The 13,549-nt window shown below is 34.3% G+C and overlaps 5 protein-coding genes and 1 pseudogene across 6 annotated transcripts, besides 3 other annotated features; 5 read left to right on the plus strand and 1 right to left on the minus strand.

Moving 5' to 3' along the window:
* Positions 1 to 1,534: part of a mobile genetic element that runs on past the window's edge.
* On the plus strand, positions 114 to 584 carry TVAGG3_1039130 (uncharacterized protein; the record flags this gene model as incomplete). The annotated part of the gene is made up of 1 exon (XM_051255434.1): positions 114 to 584. One exon carries the CDS (start codon positions 114 to 116, stop codon positions 582 to 584), a length of 471 nt encoding a protein of 156 aa, XP_051081008.1.
* A 406-nt stretch (positions 1,535 to 1,940) lies between the features above and the next one.
* Positions 1,941 to 2,705, minus strand: TVAGG3_1039140 (protein of unknown function, DUF4106 family; the record flags this gene model as incomplete). Its single annotated transcript, XM_051255435.1, has 1 exon — positions 1,941 to 2,705. A coding segment is annotated over one exon (765 nt), but the record flags the coding sequence as incomplete, so codon positions are not given.
* Positions 2,706 to 4,113: 1,408 nt separating this feature from the next.
* Positions 4,114 to 4,211: a terminal%2Cinverted (terminal inverted repeat of Maverick-3 transposon ID:TVAGG3_1039150).
* Positions 4,114 to 13,549: part of a mobile genetic element that runs on past the window's edge.
* TVAGG3_1039160 (phage tail repeat-like family) lies at positions 4,404 to 4,889 on the plus strand (the record flags this gene model as incomplete). Its single annotated transcript, XM_051255436.1, has 1 exon — positions 4,404 to 4,889. A coding segment is annotated over one exon (486 nt), but the record flags the coding sequence as incomplete, so codon positions are not given.
* TVAGG3_1039170 lies at positions 6,861 to 7,900 on the plus strand (annotated as a pseudogene). Its single transcript has one exon. A coding segment is annotated over exon 1 (1,040 nt).
* Positions 11,668 to 12,372, plus strand: TVAGG3_1039180 (uncharacterized protein; the record flags this gene model as incomplete). The annotated part of the gene is made up of 1 exon (XM_051255437.1): positions 11,668 to 12,372. The coding sequence occupies one exon, from the start codon at positions 11,668 to 11,670 to the stop codon at positions 12,370 to 12,372; it is 705 nt and encodes a 234-aa protein (XP_051081011.1).
* TVAGG3_1039190 (uncharacterized protein) lies at positions 12,441 to 13,277 on the plus strand (the record flags this gene model as incomplete). Its single annotated transcript, XM_051255438.1, has 1 exon — positions 12,441 to 13,277. A coding segment is annotated over one exon (837 nt), but the record flags the coding sequence as incomplete, so codon positions are not given.

Below are 13,549 nucleotides of genomic sequence, written 5' to 3' on the forward strand. Positions count from 1 at the left end.
TTGCAATACAAGTAAGACAGTCAGGCATACCAATAATAAGACTTGACGACTATAACTTAGCTACGGACGACAGTGAGGAATAAAGGATGAACGTTTATTTTTAAAGCTTATAAATGAGTTCTTCATCAAGCTCTCGTGAACCTTCACCATCTATGAAACAAACTTTACCAAACGATTATGGAGCACCTATTGAATATTTCTTACGAGCTGCACAATGGCAAAGAGCAGTCTCACCAAGGTTAGGTGTTCCACCAGCTCCTGTCAAAAATAGCATTTGGTCAAGTCCTTATATAAAATATGGTCTCCCACTAGGTTTGCTAGCTATAGCAGGAGCAGTTATGATGTTGAAAAGAAATAAAGCAAATGTTGTAAATAATACTGAAGTAGCTGAAGTTAAACAAACTCCGACACCTTCGCCAAAACCAACGTCAAAACCAACGCCTTCACAAGCAAAACCTTCAATGACTCCTGAACCTATGGAAGTACAAACTCCTGTTCAAAAGTCAACTCCAAAACCGACTCCAACATTTAAACCAGAACCTACTCCTCAAATAAATCGTAAAACTCCTGCGTTTCCTTACTGAAAAAATAACGTTATTTTTATTTAATATTAAAATTTTTATTTGATTGAAATGACAAATAAAGTCACTGAAGCAATTAAACAAAAGTTTTTGGTAGAATACCTTAAATCAGGAACTATTCCAGAAGGTTTTTACATTCATACTATGAAGGATGGTAGAGTTCAGTTTAGAAAGATAAAGCAACCATTAGATAAAGAAGGAATTTTGAGAAAGATTAAATTACATGAGGACAACATTGCTGAACTTAAGAAGAAGTTAGAAGAGTTGGAGAAAGGAAGAGAGTTATAAAGTAATGAATTCAAGTGGGTGAAAAAACAGGTGAAAAAAGAGGTGAGATCTCACCACTTCACCTAAATTTAAATGGATGTTTTCATACGTGTGGGAGTGGTGATATCATTAATTTTAAGTTTATTTTTTATTTTATTTTTATTTTATTTTTATATAAATGACGAAAACTTGAGATAACAAACTACAACGGTCATGAGTTCAAGAATTTGTTCTTCGTTCCTCGTGAAAATACATTCTATCAGATACGAGGGAGAAAGGGTAAAGTTAGTTTGAGCGTTTATGAAGGAATGAAGAATGGAAAGTTTATACAAGCATACGATACAAACGGTAAACGTGTTTCATTAGCTTTGTCAAAACTTACTAACATTTATTTTGACAGTGATTTTGACTCTGACGATTGGAGTGACAGCAGCAATAGTGAAGAATATGAACTGTTGTGTGAAGCAAAGCAATGGGAAGAGTTGCAATACTTTTGTAAGTGAGAACGTTTATTTTTTTACAGTAGTGAGGTGAAGTGGTTGGCGGCTTTATAAATATTTAAGGTTAAGTTGGTGTTTGTGTTTGTGTTGTAAAATATACGTTAACGGTTTTGTAAAGTGTCAAATTCACAAGTATTGCGTATGGAGGAACGCAGTGCCTCCATACACGAGACTTGTATACTAACTAAGTTCCACCAGCTGGCACATATGTTCCATCTGCAGCGTAATGTCCTACCTGACTTTTCGTTTTTAAGAAAGCATTTACTAGGTCTGTTTTGGTCTGTTGTAACTCTTTTTCTTGACTTTCCACAACAGTTGCTCTAACGGCGTCATAGGCACTTTGAACTGCCTGTCTCGTTGCTGCATCTGTTATTTTCGTCATATTTTGTGCTACTTCTTTTAACTCTTTGTCGAAACCTTCAGACTTCAGTTTCTTTCCAGATGAGAAGTCGTTCACTAGTTTCACCTTACTATGAAGAGCTTCGAAGGCGTTCTTAAAGTCAGCATTCGTTAAAGCTTCATTTGAACTGTCTTCATCCGCTTGTATTTTTGTCCTTATTGACCCTATAAGCTGGGCTGCTTTAGCGTTGGCTTGGGCATCTAACCAGTCATTGTTAGCTTTTATATATTCTGCGCTTTTCATTGCCTTTTGCATGGCTGCGTCGTTATTTTTACTTTCTTGTGCTAAGTTTTCATACTGTACGGTTTGGTTTTGCAACTGTAAAAGTTTTTCTGCCTTTACATTTGCTTCAACTTCTTTTTTATACTCATCGCTATCCATATATGTCTTCAGGGCTTTTTGTTTTATCTCTTCATCTTTCAGTACTTTATATTGAGTAGTATGGTTTTTCAAATTTACAACATCTTGTTCCATTTTTGCTACTTCTGCTGCTTTTTCTGACACTTTTTTCGCATATTCCTCTGTACTTAGTTCTTTCAGTTGTTCTTCTTTCTTCTTTTTCTCTACGTTTAACTCATTGAGTTTCTTTGTGTGTCTGTCATATTCTAGTTTCTTTTCGTTTTCACCTATTTGTCTCTGTATGTCTATGTTTGACTTTTTGACATCTGCTATTTGATTTTTGAGTGAACTCAAATTCATTTGACTTTGAGGGTTATAGGCTGTTCCGTCTGCAGCTCCACCATAGCCTGCCATTTTCGCTAAAAGTGCCGCTCTTAAACCTCCACTCTGTGCACCAAGAACTCGGTTTAAAAGCATAGGATTGCTTGACATTTGTTGCAACATAGTGGGGTCATTCAGCATTTGTTGTTGCAACTGTTGTTGTGGTGTCAGTCTTACTATTGGATGTTTCAATGCTCTCTTCCTCTTACGTATATTCTTACGTAGCTTACGTGGCATTTTAAGTGAAGTTAAAAAGCGGTTTTATACTAAACATCTTCGGGGCTAGAGGGCACGAAGTGCCTGGAAGCCCCAATACCTTTTTTTTTATATCTGAAGAGAAAATGATAACTTAGAGAGTTTTAAAGATTTTATTTTCGAATACAAATATAGACCTCAGAGGAATACATTCTAAATAAATTTGTATCTGAGGGTGAATAAATAAGAACAAAATTTAAAGGGTTAGCATAAATAATGTAGAAATTAAGATTGGAATTTAAATTTAATACAAAATTAAAGGGAATGAATTTGCGATTAGTAGGGTATGGCAAATGGATTGGGAAACATTGGTTACACATGAAAATTATCAGATGTAAGAATTTGGTGCAGATATTTTAAAAATGAGATCTGAGTGCTTAAACAATATCTCAAAATTCAAATTTTCCAAATGAAAATTTGGAAAATTCCCAAAATGCAGAATCAACTGATGATTTTCAATCATTAATAACGCCAATACAAGAAGATCATTTTCCTTCTGCCAACGAACTAAAACAATGGTTTGATATTGCCCATGATGTTTTAATTAGTCCGCCACCTGAGAATCAACATCCAGAAATTGATGAAGAAGAGACACAAAAAGCAATTTATCTATTACAAAACTTAGACTTTCCTAAGAAATAAAATTATTTAATTTATTCTTGTTTGTTTTTTAATTAAACATGTATATTTATTAACATTTCCTTTTTTAATACCTTTCCAACTTCTATTAGTAACAAACACATAACTAATTTGAAGATTTAGCGTTATGAAGAAGTATCCAAGTAATAACGTCAATAATGCATTTGCGATAGGATATAATTGCACCAAAGGTTAAAACTTGTATAAAGAATGAAAAATGAAATTTAATACAATTTTTTTTCGAAAAAAATCCATGCTTGGCTAGATTTTCATAGTTATTGAATATGCATTACTGACATCTTGTAAAAGATGCCGATCAAGGCTTTCAAGATTGCTAAATTTCTCGATTAAAATTTACATTTTTTTTATTTGTGTTTAATTACATTTTACAGTTTGCAGACTTACATAAAATCCGCAACATAGTGGTTATTTAATATTTGCCCCACAGTATTGTAGTTTGAAATTTACGATAAGATTATAATTGATAAAGTAAGGTTTTGTCATTAATGCATCTTATAAACTTTCATTGATAAATATGGATAGATAAGTTCTGTGTTCAAAAGTAAGCATTTTTTAAAACGCGCAATTATATCAAGAACGACTATCATAAATTCATGAGTATCGATGATTTTCGTTTAGGATGGCCTTAATCGACTTGATTGATATACATATTTTAAAATGGCATAGCTTTGTGCATGTTATGTCAAGCATTGTGCCAAACCAATTTAAAATGAAACAAATTATTTTAAAGAAAAAAAAAAAAAAAAAAAAAAAAAAAAAGGGAGTGGGGCTTCCAGGCACTTCGTGCCCTCTAGCCCCGAAGATGTTTAGTATAAATGAAGTTCTTATATACGGGTCTTCCAGGAGCTTGTCAAGACTTCTTCGTAAAATCAGACAAAAATAATGTTTAGGGTAGAAGGTTAGATATAACCTCTTTTCTAACCTCTTTTCTACCCTCTTGAATTTTCAAGACTTCTTCGTACATGTTTTGTCACTTTTCTGTCACTTTTCAGGAAAAAACATTTTTATTATTATATATAAATGAATTTTACAAAACCTCCGTTACCGTTCTTTGGAAATAAGAGTAAATGTAAAGATATTATATTGAGAGAACTTAAGAAACTACCGAATGGTCTAACATTTGTAGATTTGTTCGGTGGAAGTTTCTATATATCCCATTTGTGCCATACTGTATTTCCTGACTCAAAGATTATATGCAATGACTTCGACAACTATATGAACCGTCTCAAACATATTCCAGACACTAACAAAATATTGAAAGAGTTAAAAGAAAAGATACCTATAGGTAAGATGGAACGTATACCATTAGATAAGAAAAATATTGTGAGAGAGGTTTTGAAAAAAGCAGAATATATAGACTGGGATAGTATATCTGCTAGACTATTATATAGTGGTGCTATAAGAGTTCATGACATTGAAACACTTATGTCAAAAGTTTTATATCTCAACTATACAAATGTTTTCAAAGAGGACATAGAAAAATATATTGAGGGTATAGAGTTTGTGAGATGTCATTGGACAGAGTTGTATGAAAAATATAAAGACAAGGAAAATGTTTTCTTTATGGTGGACCCACCGTTCTATAACACATGGGATTTTCAATACCAAGTAGACTGGACATTGAGAGACTCTTTAGAAACTTTAGACGTTTTACATAACCATCCATGCTTTTACTTTACATCCGATAAAAGTGGTTTGGAAACCGTTATGAGATGGTTAGAGGACATACATGACTATGAGTTTAGATATGACAAGATAGAATATGAGAGAGGTCCTATAAACTGGAGAAAGTGTCACAATAAAGAAATTTTATTGGTAAGTAAATGTGGTTTGAAATAGGACTACTTGTTTTAGGTTTTTTCCATTGTGTCATTTATTTATTTGACGTGGCAGAAAGATATAGAGAATATGAAGATGAACCAATGTCTGCAAATGTTCAGCATATGTACTCGTAAGAGATATTTTTATCTAATATTAAATGGACGCACAGAACTTAGCGAATGCACAGCAACCTGGACAACCAAAACCCAGAGAATATTCCAAATGAAGTTAGAATACAAACTGCAATGGCAAACTATGGTCAAGTGCCAACAGATGTACAAATGCAAACTGCCATGTCAAATGACGCTGCGTTAGGTTTGCCACCATGGTATGCAAATATGAGATGGAAAGAGTTTTATACAAACCCTGAAGTGGGATATAAACAACTTTATGCAGATGACGCGAACACAGGAGTTGACCCAGAATATGTTTTCTACCAGAGGAGAAACAGAATGTATGAGCTCCAGTTAAAGAATGCTATGGAACTCAGAAGGAAACGTAAGAGACTAGGTGGACATTAGATTTTTACATATAGTAAAATGGGTTTCTTTGGAAGAATAGGAAACTTCTTTCGAAATGTTGGAAGAGGTATATGGAATGGAATAAAAATCTGTCGGAAGAGGAATTTGGAACGGAGTCAAAAATATTGGCAAAAGAGTAGGTCAGTTCGTTGGTATTATACCTAAAGACCCTGAACCAGAAGAGCAAGCTCCTGTTATACAACAGCCTGAACCTGCACCACAGTCTAGTTGGCAACAAATCCAACACCTTCAACCGTATTAAAAAATCATATTTTTACCGTTCGATAGTAGTTGTATATGAAACTAAGTTCTAAGTAAAACGCGTGGTATAATGGAATTATTCTCTTTCTTCCATCTGTAGTAAACCATACTTGAAAGTCTGAAATACTTCCACTCGGTGGTTCATATAGCTTTGTTAGGTTTTTTCGTAAAAGTCATTTGCCAAGCATAAAAAAGAGTTTTGTGCGCCAGAAAATGAAGCATGAACTATAATAGCATCTGAGTCGAAAACATTTTCATATGTTCCATTAGGGTTTTCGACTTCATAAAAGTTCGGGTGTACTGGATATTCTGCAGGCTGATTTAACATCCTCAAAAATCTATACCATGCCAAGTTGTTATATTTTGTAGAAATATAAACGTCTTCTCCAAGGTCTTCTATTCTATTGAATTTAACAGTTGCATTTTTCCTGTCATATATAATATCGAGATGGTACTCTCCTTCGTCAATGTTGTACTGTTTTGCATATTCGAGATAGATATCGTTTATTTTTTCTTGAAAAGCTTGAAGAGTTGTTTCTAAGTTTACAAGCAAATTCACTTGTAAAAGTTTTCCCTGTTCAAATTTCTCATACGTACGTTTTCTTTGTTATAGTATCGAACTTCAAAAGCGACCGTAAATGGGAAACCATGTATGGCTTCTGAAATGAACTTCATTCTACGAAAGCCAACAGCTTTTGTGACGGATGGGTCTCTTAACCATCTTAGTGGGTAGTCAAAACGAATAGCCTTCATGCTTTACGGTCTCTGTCTCAAACTTTTGACCGACATTCGTAAAAAGTTCATCTAATGGTTTAGTTGTAGCAACTCTTGAATTTTCTTTTTCTATTGAAAGCATATTTTATCTAGAATAAAAATGTCAAATGAAACAGCGTCTATGAGAGAAATAAAACACAACCGACAACTCATTTTGCAAGCTCTAAATAAGAACACAACAAACTTTTCAAACTATTCTAAGATATCTGAGTCATTGAAAGAAGGAAACTTAAAACTGACGATAAACCCAATGACAGACGAGTTTCTGTTTCAAGACAGTAAGAACCATACTGTCTGTGTAAATCCAACAAAAGGAACTTTAAACGAGAAGCCTATAAAAAGAACTTCTTTTGAAAGCAGATATTGACAACAAAGCTGACAAAGAGTATGTCATTGAAAAAGTTCAAGAAGAACATGACAGAGCAGATGCAACATATGCAACAAAAGAACATACTCATCCTGAACTAGCGGACAAAACATATGTTGACAATAAAATGTCAAGTGAAGTGACAAGAGCTGACAAAGAATATTCTAAAAAGACTCATACACATACCATTGCAAATATTACAAACTTACAAGAAACCTTAAACAGGAAAAGTGACGTTGGACATACACATACCATTGCAAATATTACAAACTTACAAGAAACCTTAAACAGGAAAAGTGACGTTGGACATACACATACCATTGCAAATATTACAAACTTACAAGAAACCTTAAACAGGAAAAGTGCCGTTGGACATACACATACCATTGCAAATATTACAAACTTACAAGAAACCTTAAACAGGAAAACTGCCGTTGGACATACACATACCATTGCAAATATTACAAACTTACAAGAAACCTTAAACAGGAAAAGTGACGTTGGACATACACATACCATTGCAAATATTACAAACTTACAAGAAACCTTAAACAGGAAAAGTGACGTTGGACATACACATACCATTGCAAATATTACAAACTTACAAGAAACCTTAAACAGGAAAAGTGCCGTTGGACATACACATACATCTTCTGAAATAACAGACTTAAACGTTAGCCTTGAAAAGAAAAGCAGATAAAACATATGTCAATGAAATATACCAAAGTTTAGTTGGAACAAAAAATATTGAAACTATGGTTGGTGACTTTTCTGTCTATGAAGAAAACAAATATTTTAGATGGGAGTTTGTACAGTCCTTAGAAAATGGTACACAGTATAAACTCATTCCGAAAAATAACAATGAAATGTATGTAAGCTATAAAAAGAGTGATGGTACACAAGTTAAAGTTCCATTAACAACAACTGCTACTTAAACTTATATGGAGACGAACAAAAGAAATATTTAAGAGTTTATGAAATGGCAGATATGACATTGCCTGACCCAGCTCCAGCACCATATTATTATGACTATGGAGATTGACGTTAGAACACCACATGTAGATGAACAAAAGCTAACATATATTTAGATTTTTTATAGATATAAAAGATATAATGCAATAGAAAAAACGAGAATAGTATACTATTATGAAGATGACAGAAATAAATATTATAGTCAAGACTTTACCTACCCTGAAAACATAAGATTATATTATTAAAAAAAATATTCTGACACAAACCAGAAGAAACCTGAAATAGTTGCACATATTTTAAGTTCAAAAGAGACAATCCTATAATATCTCATATGTTTGATTTAATGAACCAGTAGGTTCTATTTATACATCTATGGAAGCAAGAGGTCCTCAAGTAATGTTTGGTGTTGGTGCATGGGAACAAATAGTCGACAGGTTTTTGTATTGTGCAAACTCTTCAAAGGAAACAGGTGGAAGTAAAACGATTTCAGGTGAAAATTTACCTGCGCACAGTCACTACATAGATTTAAGTACATCTCAAGCAGGTTGGCATAAGCATAGATATTGGGATTGGTCAGGAATGACAAAAGGTAAAGGATATGATGTTAAAGACGACGTTAAGTTTGCTATAAATTGTTACTGGAGTGACACTCAGGGAGAAGGAAACCATACACATTTCGTTTCAGGATATACGCAAACAACGGGACAAAGTAAAGACTACATGCCACCTTACATGACAGTTTACGGCATGGTATAGAATTGCTTAGTCGTCATTTCAACTTCTTTAGCATATTCGTCAGGAGTTGTCTTATATTTGTTAGGAACTGTCTTTGAAAGTATACCACCTTGAACTTTGACAAGTTTGAAACGAGGTCTGACAATATTAGTTTTATCTTCTGCTTGCAGTGTACATTTTGCCATGTTTGCCTAAAACTTCATAATATTCTCTTGTATACTTTCTTCTTTTTTACGAACACGAATGTGAGTACCTGTCGAGTTCCCATTGTTGTCATAGTCAATAGTATTTTCATATGGGTCGCGTTTAGGTATTTCTATTTTTACTTTGTCACCTTTCTGAAGTTTGAAGCCGGCATTCTTTCTTGTTTGTCTCTTTTGACTAAACTATTAAATATATAGTCTTTCTCTAAGTCAGGGTTGTTTTTCATTTCTTCGGGGAGTGGTTTCCCAAACCTTTTTGTTTACGGCTATTGTAAATATTTAAAACTTGTCTCATCTTTGCCATGGAGAAGTGTCTGTACTTGTCGTCATATGACATTTCATCTACCTCACCACCTTGTGGTTGGTTTAAGTCTCTTAAGATTTTTATACAACTGTCAATGACACCAAGAGCAGAATGGTTTTGGTCGACAATGAAATATTGGTTTACATTTTTTGAACGCAGATAGTTTTTAATATCGTCTGATTTGAAAGAACTTTCACAGTCAGATGTCAGTTTTGTTGGATGGTATTTGTCAACGAATATTGTCAAAGCAGTTTTTACATCTAAAATATTTTTGGACCATAATGGTATGGCTTCACAGTATCTTGTGTTTTGACCAACAAATATTAGCCAGTATGGTGGTCCGTCTTCTCTATACCTCGGAATGTTTTCCAAGATATCCATAAACCAAGCATTTGGTGTTGAACTAAAGATTTTTATCATGAGTGCTTTCTTTGTCGCTTTAGAAACATAGGGGTCCTTGTTTGGATTCGTCATTTTTTACCCTATAAGAAATGGGTTTATTTGGCGCATTAGCAGGAGTTGCATCCAGATTTTTACCCGCAGTGGGAACAATAGCTAGAGGTGCATTTGGAATTGGAAGGAAGATTTTGAGTACATTAGGTATACTTAAAGAGAAAGCACAACCTATTATACAAACTGTACAGAAAGGTTGGGAGGTAGCACGAGATGCAGCAAATCTTATTCCAAATCCTGAAACAAGAGGAAAAGTTCAAGGATGGATGGACAATGTAGGAAGACAAGCAGGAAACTACTATAACAAAGCAAATGACTACTATAACCAAGCAGGGCACTATATGGACCAAGGTGAAAGATTCTTTAACAGAGGATATAACCATGCACAACAATGGGTAAACAACAACCAACCGCAACCACCTCAAACGTGGGGAATGTAAATTTTTTTACTGAGATGAAATGAACAATACAGCATTGAGACAAATGGGTTCAAGATGGATTTGTCGACTTCCAGCAGTTACACAACCACGTGTTTGTCAAGTTCTTCCTATACCTCAGGAAGTTTTAGACCGACTTAAAAAACCAAACAACCAGTTGAAAACAAAACAAACTAAAATTTTTACTGAGATGAAATGACCGAAGAAGTTGAAACGGTAGATTTGACACCACAAACAAAAAGTTCAGAACCATTGTCAAAACCTGTCAAAGAACTTACAGATAAGAGAAAAATTCAATAATAGAAAGTGCCAGGTCTGGAAATACAAACCCTAACTATAAAGTCACTTTTCATAAAATGGAACGGCTAGTATCTCAAAAAGAAACAGACTCTCACAAATAAAATATTGAAGTCTGAAGGAGCTTTCGAACAAACAGATGGGAAGGTATTCTTCACTGACCAACAGTTCATTATAGAACATCTCATTGACTTAGAGTCAAAATATTCTAAACTTACAACAAACACAAAAAGTTGAAAGGAAAACAAAAACAAATGGCATATATTTTATGAAGATGTTGACGACACAACCATACCTGCAAGTGAAGTAAAGTCAGGTGAACCAAAAAGTGACGAAAACCGATAGAAGAAGGTGAGCCAAAAACTGAAGATAAACCAAAACCAAAGGTTAGTTTCCAAACTAAACCAAGTCAACCTTCATTAGCTGGTATGGGTTGGCGTCAAAGACTTATGGTAGCTGGTTTATGTTAAGTAAAGAAAAAACATTTTTCAAAAAAAAATATTTTTTTATTATTATTTGAAATGTACGCTGAGTTTGTTGGAACAGACCGTTGGGAAACTTGTTTGTTAGATGAGAAATATGAAATTCACTGTTGTGAGTCATTTGAATCAGAAACAAAAAGACAAAAAGAGTTTTAAGCGGATGGGAGCGAAATGAGGATATGCTAATATGAAGATGAGTGGAAAAAACTATTTTAAACATGTTGTCATTGCAACTCATTTTATACCGAACCCTAACAATTTACCTTTTGTAGACCATATAAACCATATAAGAAACGACAATAGACTTGAAAACTTGCGTTGGGTCACTTGTTCTGAAAACAATAAGAACATAGGCAAATTTCGAGATATTGTATTCGAATTGTCGACGAACTAGAAGATGAAGCAATTGAAATTACAGACTATGGCGAGCATACGTTTGAGTTTTACTACTATAGCGAAGAACAAGACTCTTTCTACTTTTATACGGCGTAAACTATAGGAATTACAAGTATGTTTTACTAAGGCGGGCTATGCTCATGTAAACGCTAGAGATACAGATGGAAAATACGTTCAAATACATCTTAACAAATTCAAGAAGCTATATGGCATACCATTTTAAAATATTTTTTTATTTTTATAGAAATGCCCCCATATAGAATGGATAGAAAATCTGCTAGAATAAAAGCAGAGTTAGAAAGATATGGTTGGAAAGTTTCAAAGAAGTTTAAATATAGGAAGGGAAAGCCAATAAAAGTCTATGACAAATTGTCTGGTCTTCGCTATGAGATGGATTTAGAAACCGCGCGCGCAAATTATCCAAACAGACTAGAGAGGTTAGAAGAAGAACGTCTTATGGACATGCCTTTCGATGTTAGTGAGCCTCAAGTTGAGGGACACGACGGCTTTGCCAGATTCTATTGGAAACATGACGAACAATTGCATCCTTTGAGACGGAAAAAAGGAAAGGGTGAAGATGCACATGCTCCCATGGAAAGAACAAGATATGCATATGAAAAGTATCGTGAAGTTAGAAGTCAAATTACATCTGGTCGAACCTTTACAGTAAACTTTGACGAAGGAAAGAACAAAGAAGGCTTCATGGGTGTACTTGCTGCCATTCAAGACGGAAATAAGAAAGGATACAATCTCAGACTAACCGTAACAGATTTGGACGGTCACATTTACTATGCAAATGGCAATGAACAAACAGCTGCAAAACTTCTTGACGCTTTCAAGACTACAAAGAGAGAACAAATGTTTGACTCCGACTCAGACATTTTGAATGCAATTGAAGGAATTGCAAGTGTAAAGTTCGAATGGTACCAACCTAACCCTCAAGCAGTCAGACAACATGTTTGTTAGATGAGAAATATGAAATGGCATACCATTTTAAAACGTTTTTTAAAACAGTATATTTTTACATATATTAAATGTTTCAGGTTGAAAAACAAAGAACAAATGTAGCAGATACAAAACCGTTAGACTATATCTTCACAAATGCCGGTAGGACTATTTCAGATGAAGAAATTTCATCCGGTGCTTACAGGTTTGACTTTCCAATTCGTTGGCTTCAAAGTCCTTCAGATGCAAAGGCAATAGGATTTAGAAGAGTTTTGTTTTCAAAAAGAACGAACGCTTTTATGTTCGCAGTATATTTTCATGGGCAGTATAGAGGTTCTGATGGTCTAATAGACAAATTTGACGAAATGAGAATCTTTACAATTCGTTCAGACGAAAACCTTGAGAAGACTCTAAATGACTTTCAAACTCAAATAAACAAATACTACTGGGAATTTCAAGAAAAATACGACTCTTTACTAAACGGAACTTACTATCTGAAACTAGAATATGACAAGATGAACTCCACAGTTTCATTTCAAAGGATTGAAAATAACCCTCCAAGAGATACACAGTTTTTATTTTGGCAAGTAGACAAACGTTCTTGGGCACAATTTCTTCGGTTACTAAACCAGAACGAACCATTACCACCTGACGGTCCGTTCTGGTTTATACGCCCACCAACAGATTTGACAGTTTATAGAAACGTGTTTGACCCTCAAAATGTCATGTGTCATGCAAGTTTCAGTTCAAGCAACAATAGTTTTCTTTGTATTGGTAAGGACTTTTATGACTTTGCTTCTAAATTCTATGAACCACCGAGTAACAGTTTCTCTGACTTTCAAGTTTGGTTCACAACAAATGGTGTGCAACATATTGTTCCATTGTACTACGACTTTTATCTCGAATTGTCTTTCATATATAACTACGGAGAAGTGCTGAAAAAGTATTGAAAAATATATTTTAGGGTAGAAGGGTATATCTACCCCGTTTTCTACCCTCTTTTCTACCCTCGTAGAAAACACACAAAACTCTTGAATTTTGTATAAAAAAAGCAACCCGCGGAAAACAGCGGGTTGGTATATTCTTCACAAAATGCTTGTTTTTGAGGTCGAGCCATTTTTGGCTCCACCGTATTTTTAAACCAAACTCGTTCATTTTGTGCTGAAATAAAATAAAGGTAGTCCCACCAAAAAATATT

This window comes from Trichomonas vaginalis, chromosome I, assembly GCF_026262505.1.
Source record: "Trichomonas vaginalis G3 chromosome I, whole genome shotgun sequence".
Taxonomy (NCBI): Eukaryota; Parabasalia; order Trichomonadida; family Trichomonadidae; genus Trichomonas; species Trichomonas vaginalis.